The 12,634-nt window shown below is 42.0% G+C and overlaps 2 protein-coding genes across 2 annotated transcripts; one reads left to right on the forward strand and one right to left on the reverse strand.

The window, feature by feature from the left end:
* Positions 1-1,846: 1,846 nt before the first annotated feature.
* On the reverse strand, positions 1,847-8,754 carry LOC140370334 (uncharacterized). The gene is made up of 17 exons (XM_072457446.1): positions 8,652-8,754; positions 7,937-8,055; positions 7,781-7,870; positions 7,573-7,713; positions 7,181-7,312; positions 7,032-7,098; positions 6,602-6,791; positions 6,380-6,523; positions 5,985-6,175; positions 5,778-5,913; positions 5,403-5,448; positions 5,027-5,153; positions 4,839-4,965; positions 4,106-4,404; positions 3,873-4,038; positions 2,778-2,877; positions 1,847-1,977 (listed from the first exon to the last, which is right to left on the reverse strand). The coding sequence occupies exons 2-17, from the start codon at positions 8,028-8,030 to the stop codon at positions 1,847-1,849; spliced, it is 2,181 nt and encodes a 726-aa protein (XP_072313547.1). The 5' UTR covers positions 8,031-8,055; positions 8,652-8,754.
* An 814-nt stretch (positions 8,755-9,568) lies between these two features.
* On the forward strand, positions 9,569-12,613 carry prph2lb (peripherin 2-like b). Its single transcript, XM_072458147.1, has 4 exons — positions 9,569-9,628; positions 10,109-10,923; positions 11,706-11,952; positions 12,333-12,613. Exons 2-4 carry the CDS (start codon positions 10,343-10,345, stop codon positions 12,600-12,602), a joined length of 1,098 nt encoding a protein of 365 aa, XP_072314248.1. The 5' UTR covers positions 9,569-9,628; positions 10,109-10,342; the 3' UTR covers positions 12,603-12,613.
* Positions 12,614-12,634: the final 21 nt, after the last annotated feature.

A 12,634-nucleotide genomic window follows, 5' to 3' on the forward strand; every position in this document is an offset into this window, starting at 1 on the left:
ATAGATTGCACATGAATTTCACAGTAATTGCACATGAATTCCAACAGCAATTGCACATATGACAGAATTGCACATCAGTATTAGGTTAGGTCAGTATTGCGAGTATTCAGTACTAACAGTTTTTGTTATAAAGTCTGACAGCAGCAGGAAGGAAAGACCTACGGAACCTTTCCTTCACACAGCGAGGGTGGATCAGTCTCTCACTGAAGCTGCTCTCCAGAGCGGACAGAGTGTCCTGCAGGGGGCGACACTCATGGTCCAGCATAAATGTGAATCTAGCCAGGACCCTCCTGTCCCCCACCTCCTGCACCGAGTCCAGAGCACATATTTCTATAGCCTTTATTCCATTACATTAAGCAAAAACATACCTTCAAAAACATGCTATTGTCGATTTGTTTATATACTTCGGAAAATAAAAATGCTGGTTTATGCCTCGCAACCCATTGAAGTTCTACGTTAAAGACTTGTGTGATGAAATTCAACTCTAAAATACTAGTAAATTCAAGTTTTTGAATGGGAATGTTCTAAACTGTCTGAAACAAAAAGAGCTGTGGTGTAACATGGACGGCAAAACACTTTCTGCGTTATTAATCTATTTTATTTATCTTGTATTATTGTAATTACAGGCATTCATTGTGGCCTGTTGTAGTTTGCTTGCATAAATAGTGAAAATGTTGAATAAAAAAAATAAGAATACTAAAATATCCTTGTATATTTTGTTTTCCATTAGTGACAATAAGAGAGAGTGAACAGGTTTAGTGAATACTGTGACGTCATGTATCGACTGCACCACCTTCATGTTTGCACAATGACCTCATGGCAGAAGGAAGGGGTGAAAGGCGTGACACTGACACTGGATGACAAGATAAAGGGGGCTAAAGAGGGCACCTGCTGGGCGGGATGGGCCCCTCTCCTCTGGGGCCAAAAGAAATGAGATCATCTGAGGCAGGAATGCGCTGGAACAATACTGACCCCTACTGACACGTGCTGGTAGTGATTGAATGGTTTCAGAAGTACCTGTCTTCCATATTGGGTGCCTTCTGTGTGCTTTGTAGGAGGGATGTAGGGCAGCAGGGTGAATGAATGAAGCTGGCCCGCTCCAAGTAAACATGCCGGGGAATCTGTGAAAAATATATGAAATAAACTCAACACAAATGATAATAAGTGAGAAATGTGTTCACCAACTGTATCGAATTGGTAAAGAATTGTCCTAATGCGTGACAAAAGAGGCTAGTAACACGCATCAGTGCACATAGTTCTTGCATTCAAGTACGCGGTGCGCTGGAATCTTATCATTTGTTTTATTTTAACGCTCTGTCAGTGGCACATTTGAATTTTTTCAGGACTACCCAGCTCTCGGCATGTAAAATATGAAAAGAAATCATCAACACAGTTATTTTCGGTCAAATTAAAAAAATAAAAATGAAAATTACAAGCCTTTTATAGCCATTCCGCCTGATCTATTTTACTTTATTACAAGTCGCTACATTTTAAATTCCAGTGAAATTAGCTTCAGCTTTGCATAAGTAATTGCGAAAATCCAACAAATGCTCAGTCTACTGTTCCTCTGTGTATTGTTTGTTTCCACTTATAATGAGAGTAAATCAGACACCAGAGGCCACAACGACAGAGTCTCAGCGTCACAAAGAGCCAGACATTTGTACATTTATATCAGGGTCATTTTAGTCAGGTGTTTTCATGAAAATCCACCGGAATGATAAAAGGGTTTTAGCAGCACTTACAAATGACATCAATGCATTCCTGTAACATTTTGCATTCTTTTGGTCTGTATCCAATGAGCATTGAGAGAGCAGAGCCGGTGTTCTGCCACGCTGCCCTCACATCTTTACTCCCGCCTCACAGAGCCAGAGGATGGGCAGATGGAGCGGCTCTGGCAGTGGCAGTAGGTGTCGTCCCCCCTCAGAGCAGACAGGGGGGGACGACGGGGGAGAAGAGGGCTGTTTTCTGGGTGACTGACTACACCAAGGTTAAAGGAAGCAATCCGACTTTCTCACTTCCGCACTACATTTCAGACGGAACGGTAAATCCCTAAAGAACTCCTCGCAGCTGGTGCCGGAGCCTTTGTTTTGCCCACAGCAGGAAACTGTAACTACACAGTGAAAGAGCACAAGGTCTGAAGGAAGCGAGTGGTTCAGGGATGTCAACTTTCATACATTTTACAATCAATTATGACTATATACAGTAGAGGAATGCTGTGGCAGACCTCTACTGACCTTTAATCTATACAATAAAAGCATCTATTAAAAGACAAATGTTTTATGAGAAAGTTTGATTTAGTAACAATGCGTGTTATAGATATAATGATCATGGCAGATGAAAGTACATTAATGTCTCTAGTTTGTATGTGTATTCTAGAGAGTAATTGTTAAAAAACACACTTAAAAACTAATTATGTAAAACAAATGTAGAGATTTATAGTTTAAGATATAAATTCCTCGTGTACATGTCTAAAATGGCGTAAAATATCTCACTTGTTTGCTTATTCTACGTGATAATATCTCTTGATAAATGACCTCGGCTGGTGTTTTGTTTTGCTGACATTACAAATGATCTACAGGTCCAAACATAAATGAATCAATCTTTGGATTATTAACACAACAGTGTAATGAAGCTTATTTATGAATGATCATAAACAGATGGATTATAAATATTTCATATATAGTTGAATGTTAACGGTCTTGAATAGTTTATGTAGCTTAATTAGCATCTGTCATTGCCCAAATACAGAGAATACAAATAGGACAAATGCTGCTTACCATTTACAGCCAGATCACTGCGGCCCTCAACATTCAGCTGCAGGTCACGGGGGGTTTCACAGGACACGATCACTGACGGGGGTCTCAGCTCACACTCGCCCTGTGGATTTCAAACAAACAAGAGGTTAAGTCCTGGAAATGAAACGGAACATATTACACAAAATTAACTTTGTGTTTTAAGCTGGTAAACAACTGAAACCAGGAACCTTCATCACACTGATCATTTCAGTTTAGATTCCCTTCACTGCATGTGTTATGGTAATGTTGACAATCCTCACGCTGCTAATTATTGACTCCAAAATGCATGATGCTCCCCATGCCGCCAGCAGAGGGCGACCTACACCTAACAGAAGCGCTCTTTTTGAATGTGAAAAAGAAATGAGGAAAAATAATATATTTTTCATCCATATGCAATACTTAAAGGCGCAATGGACGATTTTTCGTCGATTTGAGAACTCAGGCGGAAGTGCACATGCCACTCCCCCGTGTGGACCGATACAACACACACGTGCGTTTGTTTATTAGCGCAACGGATCACATCGCATCTCTTGTCTCCCGTAGATTTCTATCCACTTCTGCGTCAGCTCGAACTGTCTTTCTCCGTCTTCATTTTGCCCCGTACACTGAGGGAACTATATTATGATAGATCCATGCGCTTAGGCACGCGGAAACGTGGGGACGAACCTGACGAGGCTGCAGGTGAGCGGTAGGTGTGTTTTAGGATTGATACGTGGCAGGACTAATCGGCAGTCCACGCCACGAGGAAATAAGACTCAGATTTATGCCAAAAAAATCGTCCATTCAAACTTGAAGTTACATCATTTGGAATGTCAAAAACAGATGTCAAAACGGTTGAAAAAACTAGACAGAATGCAGCTAAATATGTACTTTTGTATGTTTTTACTGCTTAAAAGGGCCTGCTCCTGCTTGTTTCCATGGAAATGTGGTTTGTTTGGCTACAACATTTCACAGTGTGGCATAAAACTTGGAGAATGTATGATTTTAACTTTCCATTTCCATTGAATTATGCAGATTTACCACATCCAGTAAGTTACATACTGTCACTTTAAACTGTAGAATACATATAGTGTGTACCTTTTTCAGTTTAACTCGCAACACACTCTTGCCAGGGTCATCTTCTTGAAATATTTCAGAACGGATCACTTCGGGTTCCTCTGACTTGGCTGGAGTCTGAACCAGCTCTTCGGGAAGTGATGGAAGATCTAAAACACAATCCGCGCTGAAGAACCTGTTCCGGAAACTAAAATGTAAAAAGGAAATAAATGAATTCCCTTTTGCACATGAATCAATTTAAATGATGTTCTGACCTGTTTGGAGTGTGTGAATGCTCTATCACGGGGGCAGCAACGCCCTCTAGTGTCCGCTCGTGGTACTCTGGGAAAACGTCCGCCGTTGCAGAGACTTGACTCAGCTCTTCATCCTCTCCCTGGTCGTCGATTAGAAGAGCAGAAATCTGTTGTAGGGTCACGGTGGACTCGTATGAAAAAGCCTGGTCTCTTCTTATGGGGGACAGAGAGGAGACGGAGGAGAAGGACACGTGCCGTCTGCTGGGAACAAGTGCAACTGGAGAGGTGCAGGAAGACTGGTGGTGAGGATGATCAGCCTGCTGCATGGAAGAAGAGGGAAAAGTGAATATTGTAACACTTGTCATCATTATAACTGTGCTCACGGCCTTCAGTCAACACATCAGGTCAACAACAACTGGACAGGACATCGAAATCGTTTGTATGGCAGATGCTCCTTTGACACAGCCAAATTATATGAGTGAGTTTAAGTCTATTGAGATGAGAGAATGTGTTACCATATGAATTACAAAAGAAAATTAAATCTGTCTACAGGACATATGTCAGAGGAATGGAAGAAACCTTTGTCCAGTTGATAGAATTAAATTTTCTTTTGCTGCCTGGACGATGGATTACACAGCAACCATAAGAATAGTTACATCATATGATAATAACATAATTTAAAAGGATGAAGCATTATTATTGTGTCTAATATTTCAAAAAATTAAGAGTCTACATAGCAAAGAATAGTTCATACACTATAGTCATCAGTTGGTGGTTCCACTATGGACGGGCTGGGTGAGCGCAGATACTGAACCTCTGTGGACACCTCAGTTCTCTCATCCTTGGCCTTCTTCTGTTCACGCTGAGGCCAAGTGAACTCTCTGGAGTGAAAACAGAGTGAGAAGTGAGCCTTCATTTATAGTTATGTGTATAATGCAGTACCTGAGTGTGCAGGTAGGGGGCGGTCTCAGGTGTGTCACAGCCCGGGTCAGAAGCCGGAGCAGCTCCTCAGAGGTCAGCACTCTCCTGCTCTGAGCCTGATACACAGCGGCCGACAGAGGAGCCGGATCTGTGGAGCAGCAGATATGAACCTGTACATGCCTCATTACAGACCAAACCATCACGTTTAATCATCTATACTCATTATACTCATTATTCACTTTGAAATATTCTAATCTTTCATGGTAAACAAAGAATTCTAATATGACATAATGATACAAAAAAGACATTATTTTTGTGTTTTATTATGAAGACCCTAACACTACTCAAGTCTATTGTAACTATTGTTGAATATTTTACTTTTCTCCACAGTTCATACCTGTTAAATGTGCTGCAGCTACTCCAATATTACTGTCACTTTGAACCTGGAAAAGATTTTGAAAGTAAAAGTTCCATTGAAAGATGATGGGGGGGTCTGGATGCACATGAGGGATGGAACAAAACACAATATTCACAAGCGAGGGACATGAGTTTGGGCGAGATTTTGACATGAATTAATTGTGCAATCGCATTTTTTTATTTACCGGTATTTGTTTTTTTACTTTTGCTGTCATTGTAGCCCTGCTTTTTGGATGTACAGCTTCAATGGGAATAAAATCTCATGAGATCATTGCACATTAGCATTAGCTCTTGTCCCATCCCTACAAATAATATAAAACATAGTAGATCATGTGTGTAATGTACGTACTTTTACTTTATGACCTGACGGGATGTACTTTGAAGCCTCTGCACTTAGACCAACTTCATCACAGGCCTTTAGAAAGTGCAGCACTGTATCTTCTCCCTCTGTGTAGTTTCTTTTGACCAGGGCCCATGCTTCTGACACACAACTGCAGAAAAACATGACAATAACCTTCAATAGACAGCACAAAACAGATGTGAAACCCTTTGACAAATGCACCTGTTTTTAAGCCAGACATCAGCACCGAGCTTCACATCCTCCACGCTCTCCGCGACGGGGCTCGTCAAATGCATGTACCGTAACGCCATTCCATGCTCCTGCCTCAACAGCAAAGACCTCATGATGCAACGATGCTGCCATGACGATCGGGGCAGAGCCGTCCGCGGGCTCAGCAACAGCCCCATCGCCGTCTGCAAAGATAAAGCGTTTCGAGCGGTGGGTGAGTCAGATGTCAGTTGAGGAGAATGTATTTTTTGATTAGACTTGACTCATCTAATAGGCAAATCTGAGTGCTTTGAACTTGTGTCAGCTCGAGGCAATTATAAGCACTATAAGTATGGCACTGATGAGAGAAGAGGCGCTACATTACCATATCGGAAGGCTCATTTTAATACCTTGATTTGGTCATGATCAAACATCCAAAAAGCGCGAATTTGCAGCGAGAAACTGGGCGGAATTGTGAAGGCGTCGCAGAAGGATTTGAAGAGGTCATTGCTGCACTGTAAAATCTTGGCAATGTCCAAGATGAAGTACGTGAGCTGGGGAACACGTTGAGTTAAGTTCTATGCAGTCAAAAAGGGAAAGATGTATAAAGAAAGCAAAGGTTGGAAGGATGCGAGGGCCTGGACCGACTGAGGATCCACGTGAGGGACCAGCACGAGCTTCAGTAAGGCCTTCAGACTGGGGGGAGGGTAGAGCTGCTGTCCACCGCTTTCAGGTGACCACAGGCCGCCGTGTTGCTGGGCCAGATGGGTCACCAAGGCTTGGATGAGCGAGCTGCACCTCTCCGTTTCACCTTTTGTCGATCTGATGAAGGTTAAGAAGAAAAAACAATGGGCAAAACATAAAACGTCTTCCTAAAACGCTAAGAAGTATTGACATTTTAAAGCGGATGGGACTTAAACTGTTAAAATGAAAGCAATCAGTGGTTTTGGAATGACAATGGACATAAACATTTTAAAAAGAAGACATTTTAAAGCCTAGATTCAACAAAGATCTCCTCTCCGTCATCAACACCAATCCAGATCAAACTAAAATGCCTGTTACTCAGATCCGTGCGGACTCCGGCTCATTTCCTTCCACATGTGACTGATTTGCTTTCCCCCTTGTGATTCTGAAAAAGAAGATTCAATCATTTTTTGCAATCAATAAATGGCATAGAATTGTATTTTTCTTGCAGTTTGTACTGTTTTTACCCGGGCGCTTGGGCAGGAGTCCCATGAGGCTCCACCACTCCACCAGGCGTCCCAGCCAGAGGTGCTTTTTCAGATCGCAGTGTTCTCGGTTCCAGCAGCCACGCCTCGAATTTGAGGACGTTTCTTTGGAATCTATAAATAAAAAATACAAAACATCTGAAATATTGATTGCATAGACTAAGGCTGCGTTCACACTCAGTTCTGTCTTGGTTTGATCACAGTTTAGTACTTGATGTAGACTTGGTTTGGTCCAGTTCTGGTTTAGATTTGGGTTTAGCGCTGGTTTTGATGAGGTGTGTGTAAGTGTGAATGCTTTATAATCACACAAAGTCATAGATTCTCATACTCTTCATACAAAAAGATAATCGCAGTTCTTATTTTGAGCTCTGTACCATGACCATGTCCTGAATGGAGCTTCCTTCTTGCCCATTGGACCAGTGTGAGCAGGTTCCTCAGCTTCTGCAGCAGGTGGTGGACTCTGCGAGCGAAGAAGTGGTTCAAGAACATCCACAGGCCCTGGCAGCGACTAAAACCTGAGAAACACAAGCCGTTTTACACACTGTAAACGTGAACATCATGGTGTGTGTTGTGCCCACATACAGAGGCTCAGTAACTCCTTCTTGGTGAACTCTGAGGTCCTCTGGAGCCAGCAGCAAAAGGATGACAGGGTTTCATTCACCTCAGCTTTGTCTGGGATTCAAAAAAACAACCTTTGATTAGACTGGACTATCTTTTGTATAAGAAGTCCACATTTACCACTCTCTGTGATCTTCCTCAGGCCACGGATGATTCTCATGACGTTGTTAGAGGCCAGCAGGTCGGTCCACTCGCCCTCCAGATCCAACAGCATTTTTCACTGCACGGCTCCACTCGGCCTGCAACAAGTCTGACATTTTCTTTTGCCATTTTCATTTGGTCTTTTTTATTTAATTGCTGGAGAATAATATGCAAGAATATTGAGAAATATATATATATATAATAATAGATATGACATTGTTACTACAAAGAGGTATATTTAACCATAAAATTGTGTAATAAATTCAGATGACTTAAAGTGCATATGAAAGCTTTTTATGTTTGTGTAATTGTGAGATAATAGCGGCAGTTTGGGAAAAAAGTAGTAAATTACAGATTTTAAAAGAAATAAATTAAATTATTTTGTATTATTATTTACTGTGCACTCTGAGCTATTTGTTTTCTTTCAAATGTGGCTTTATACTAAAAATGGCAAATTAACAATACTAAACCCAGAACAGAATTCCTTCCACATAGTACACAGTATAAATGTATGCACAAAATGTAGCAGTACATTTCCATTTGTCATATAACGGACTGTAACGCGCCACGTGCACTTGGACTTTCTTCTGTATTATTAGATCACTGACTTACACAACAGATTTGTACATTTGAACTAATAATACGCCCTTTAAGAAGCCATAGCACAAATCTAAATAATTAAATCAGTTCTTACCTGTAGAGTTGCAATGTGCCCACGCGGTCGTCGAGTTGAACCTGCCCCGGTAACCACACGCCGCCTTCTCTTCTTTCACAAGCTACTTTGGAACGCGTTAATCCACTAATCTGACTCTCAGTTAACATTTCATTGGTTGATTGGCTGTGCAGCGGCTTTCTATAGATTCATACAGAAATAAGCAGAAGGGACTAACCGCAGTGCAACGGCATAAGATGAAGAGGTTTAACAAGAGCCACTTAAAGCAGAAAGCGAGTACATAAGTACATGTAACAGATTCTATGGTCATTAATAGTAACTTGTACATGCTTGAGTACAGTTCAAACCACAACACCTATACATAATTCAGATTGCCATTTTTAAGAAACCAAAACAACAAGTGATTATTACATTGTGGTTATAATAATAAAGTTATAATTGATTAAAAAAAATGAGTTATCTTCATTTAAAAAAAAAAAGCATACATTGAAGTAATTTATTTATTAGTCATTTATATTTATTTATTTTTCCTCCATGATTTTGTTCTTCACTGATTAGTTATTGTGTTTTCTTCCAATATTATCTAAGGACTGGAGGTTTAAAACAAGTGTAACCGGCCCACAACTAACTGTAAATGCTACTCGTCCCGTCACTCTTACATAAAAAGTGATAAAACAGTGTAACATTTATAATTCTATATAGCCCCAGACATGCCATTCACACCTCTGACTCCAGCTCCACACTGACAGGCACGGCAGGGACAATGCAGAGGCTTCCCTGACCAGCAGAAGGTGGGCCTAAATCCCTGCATGGGCCTGGTCAGATTAATGATTAAGGCGGATTAGGAGGAGGGGTCAGGATTGGGCTACTAGTGTCTTACTCCACTGCTCCAGAGCGTCGGCCGACACTCTCCTCCACATGGGTTTGTAACTGACTTTAAGCCAGAAAACAAGGAAAGTGAATGGACATGACCTTATTCGCACGAGGGCCCATTAAAGGTACGTAAAGACACTATTATAGCAGCTAATGTATAGTAAATACTCTTATGCAATCAATTTACTCTAATCCAACGTGTTACTACGACCACCGTGAGTCATTTTACAGTGACAAAAGCTTCATGTCATAATTAAACTTCAAACATTTGCACTTCTTACTTACACCTTACCTTCAGATATGATTTTTATATTTTTGTAAAAGTTGTGTCTATTCATAGGAAATTCCAGATTTATTGAATGCCTTGTATGTCTGATTACAAACTCATAAATACATTTTACTTCAAGTTGTTTACTAGTAGTAGTTTATCCAAATACTCTTTTACTCCTACTTGACTCGTTTGGACCCCCACTCTGTACTTCTACTTGAGTAACACTATTTTAAAGCATTATTACTTGAGCACTCCAACAGTTTTACATGGTAAATACAACCAGATTAAATGAGGCTAAAATGTGTGATTTTTTTTCCATTTCATGTCTTTCAAGGCCCAATAACATCCAGTTGTGTGGCTGAAATATGATCATCCACTGACTTGGACCGTACCTGTCATATTCATAATCCAAGACGATGTCGACAATGGGCTTAAGCTTCTTACACCTGGATAGAGAATCGTACTACTGACCCCCCTCTTCCTCGCCCCCCTGTCGTGTACAGGTCCTACTAACTTCACCTATGCCCCATTTATAATCTCCACGGATTTACACGGCAACCTGAAGGAAATGGCGGTTTTGCCCGTGAAATTCACCAAGACCAAACGAGACAAGCTCGCCCAAGTGCTGTGGATTCTGAACTGGATATCGGTTATAACGGGGGCGATACTGTTCAGCCTGGGACTATTCCTCAAGGTGGAGATCAACAAGAGGAAAGAGCTGATGGCGGAGCGAGACATCCAGTACGTCCCAAACATGCTCATAGCTGTCGGACTGATCGCCTGCGCCATCAACTTCTTGGGCGGGAAAATTTGCTACGATTGCGTGGACACGGCCAAGTTCTTGCGCTGGAAGCTGATCATGCTCCCGTACGTCGTGTGCACGTTCTTCTTCACCTCGTGCATCCTGGTAGGGGCGCTGATGTGCTACAGTATGCGGGGGGAGTTGGAGGAGTCCTTGGACCAGGGTTTGGCAGCGGCGTTGAAGTTCTACAAGGACACGGACACGCCCGGACGATGCTTTCTGAAGAGGACCGTGGACATGCTGCAGATTGAGTTTCGCTGTTGTGGGAATAACGGGTACAAAGACTGGTTTCAAATACAGTGGATCAGCAACCGCTACCTGGACATGTCCCACAAGGAGGTGACGGAGTAAGTCTTCGGACATTGTGGGAGCTGTGGGCACAAAAATGTATTAATAATGGGTAAATATAGCAACATAGTAGATGAGAATCATTTTATGTCAATGGGGAGAGTTCATGTGAAGTAAATCATATTAGGGCAATTTACACCGACACTGGAGGTAACATAGAGTGTAGTGTGGTAGTGTCTTGCCCAAGGACACAGAAAATATTTATGGAAATTACAGGGATGAAACCAAAAACATTACTGATTGCTTGAACATGCATACATTAAAAGATTTTACTTTATTTTTCCTTTCACAAATAATGATAATAATATCAATGTGAAAAATAATCATAATTTTATTGTATTTTTGTTTTTTTTTAATGGGCTAATTATTGTTTCTCCCCAAACCTATGCGTTTTTTCATCTCACATTTACAGATTAAATATAGGATTTGAATTAATAATGTCACATTTTCTAACCTTTCCCAGTGGCAAACATATCTCTCCCTCAGAGACTGTATCTATGTCTCCTCTAACATGAACAATAGTCGACCTTATAATTGTGCTTAGTTCTTCAGAAGCTCTAAGTGAAGGAACTGTAACAAACACTGTAAAGTTAGTGGCTTAGGGTTAAGCTGCATTCATAACCCTAACCCTAACCCTAACCCTGACCCTGACCCTAACCCTGACCCTGACCCTGACCCTGACCCTGACCCTAACCCTGACCCGGACCCTGACCCTAACCCTAACCCTAAGCCATCATAAGGTGCATTTAGCCTTTTACCAATGAAACTTCTTGTTGTGTAGCCGGCTCCGGAGCAACGTGGAGGGGAAATACCTGCAGGACGGCGTCCCCTTCAGCTGCTGTAACCTGAACTCTCCACGGCCCTGCATCCAGAGCCGCATCAGCAACAACTCCGCGCACTACAACTACGACCACGTGACCGAGCAGCTCAACCTGTGGCCGGGGGGCTGCAGACAGGCCCTGCTCGACCACTACACGCACATCATGCAGTCCATCGGCCTCACCGTGCTCGTCATCTGGGTCTTTGAGGTGAGCAAGTCCACTACTGCAACAGAAGAGGTCTAATGCTTTAGTTTGGCCCCGTTTGGCCCCGTTTGGCCCCGTTTGGCCTTTACAGCAGGGGCGCGGCCAGAGGGTTTCACTGAGGGTGGCCCAAGGGTGGCTCCAGGGGAAGTCTGGTTTAGAATTTAACTCTAAACTATCTTTTTTGTGAATAAGTAATTTTAATGATAATAATAATAAGACTAAAGACTATATATTTTTAAGTCCTTTTTTGTGTTATAATTTGGTACACTGTAAAGATATTTGCCTCAGTGACAGTCCCATCGCATAAATAACGTAACAAAAATGTTCTCTGACGCCCTTAGTATTCACTAATATAATAAGTATGTGACTTGTTTGTCTTGTAGCTTTCCGTGCTGACAGGAGTGCGGTACCTCCAAACGGCTCTGGAGAACGTGCTCAGGCAGGGGGACCCGTACTCAGAGTCAGATGGCTGGCTTCTGGAGAACAGCTTCATGGAGACAGCTCGCACTAACCTCAACATCATCAAGAACCTGGGCAAGTGCAACCAGGTGGACACAGCCAACAACGGAGACCCAAACATCAATGTGCCCTGTTCCTCCAAAGCGACCTACGGCCCTGACAATGTTCCACCACAACAGCCCGTGACCAGCTGACCCTTGACCATAGGACTCTTAAATCTTCAATT

Source organism: Eucyclogobius newberryi, unplaced genomic scaffold (assembly GCF_026437365.1).
Source record: "Eucyclogobius newberryi isolate DKJ021-1_F unplaced genomic scaffold, fEucNew1.0.hap1 SCAF_21, whole genome shotgun sequence".
NCBI lineage: Eukaryota > Metazoa > Chordata > Actinopteri > Gobiiformes > Gobiidae > Eucyclogobius > Eucyclogobius newberryi.

Bases quoted from the DNA above. Each gene is read 5' to 3' on its own strand.
- LOC140370334 (XM_072457446.1), bottom strand. From the start codon at position 8,030: ATGCTGTTGGATCTGGAGGGCGAGTGGACCGACCTGCTGGCCTCTAAC. The intron at 2,878-3,872 runs GTACACACTATA...TGAAATCCACAG, and splicing joins TGCGAGTTAAACTGAAAAAG to GGCGAGTGTGAGCTGAGACC. The intron at 1,978-2,777 runs GTAAGCAGCATT...ACCTTGGTGTAG, and splicing joins CAGTGATCTGGCTGTAAATG to TCAGTCACCCAGAAAACAGC.
- prph2lb (XM_072458147.1), top strand. From the start codon at position 10,343: ATGGCGGTTTTGCCCGTGAAATTCACCAAGACCAAACGAGACAAGCTC. The intron at 10,924-11,705 runs GTAAGTCTTCGG...CTTGTTGTGTAG, and splicing joins TCCCACAAGGAGGTGACGGA to CCGGCTCCGGAGCAACGTGG. The intron at 11,953-12,332 runs GTGAGCAAGTCC...TTTGTCTTGTAG, and splicing joins TCGTCATCTGGGTCTTTGAG to CTTTCCGTGCTGACAGGAGT.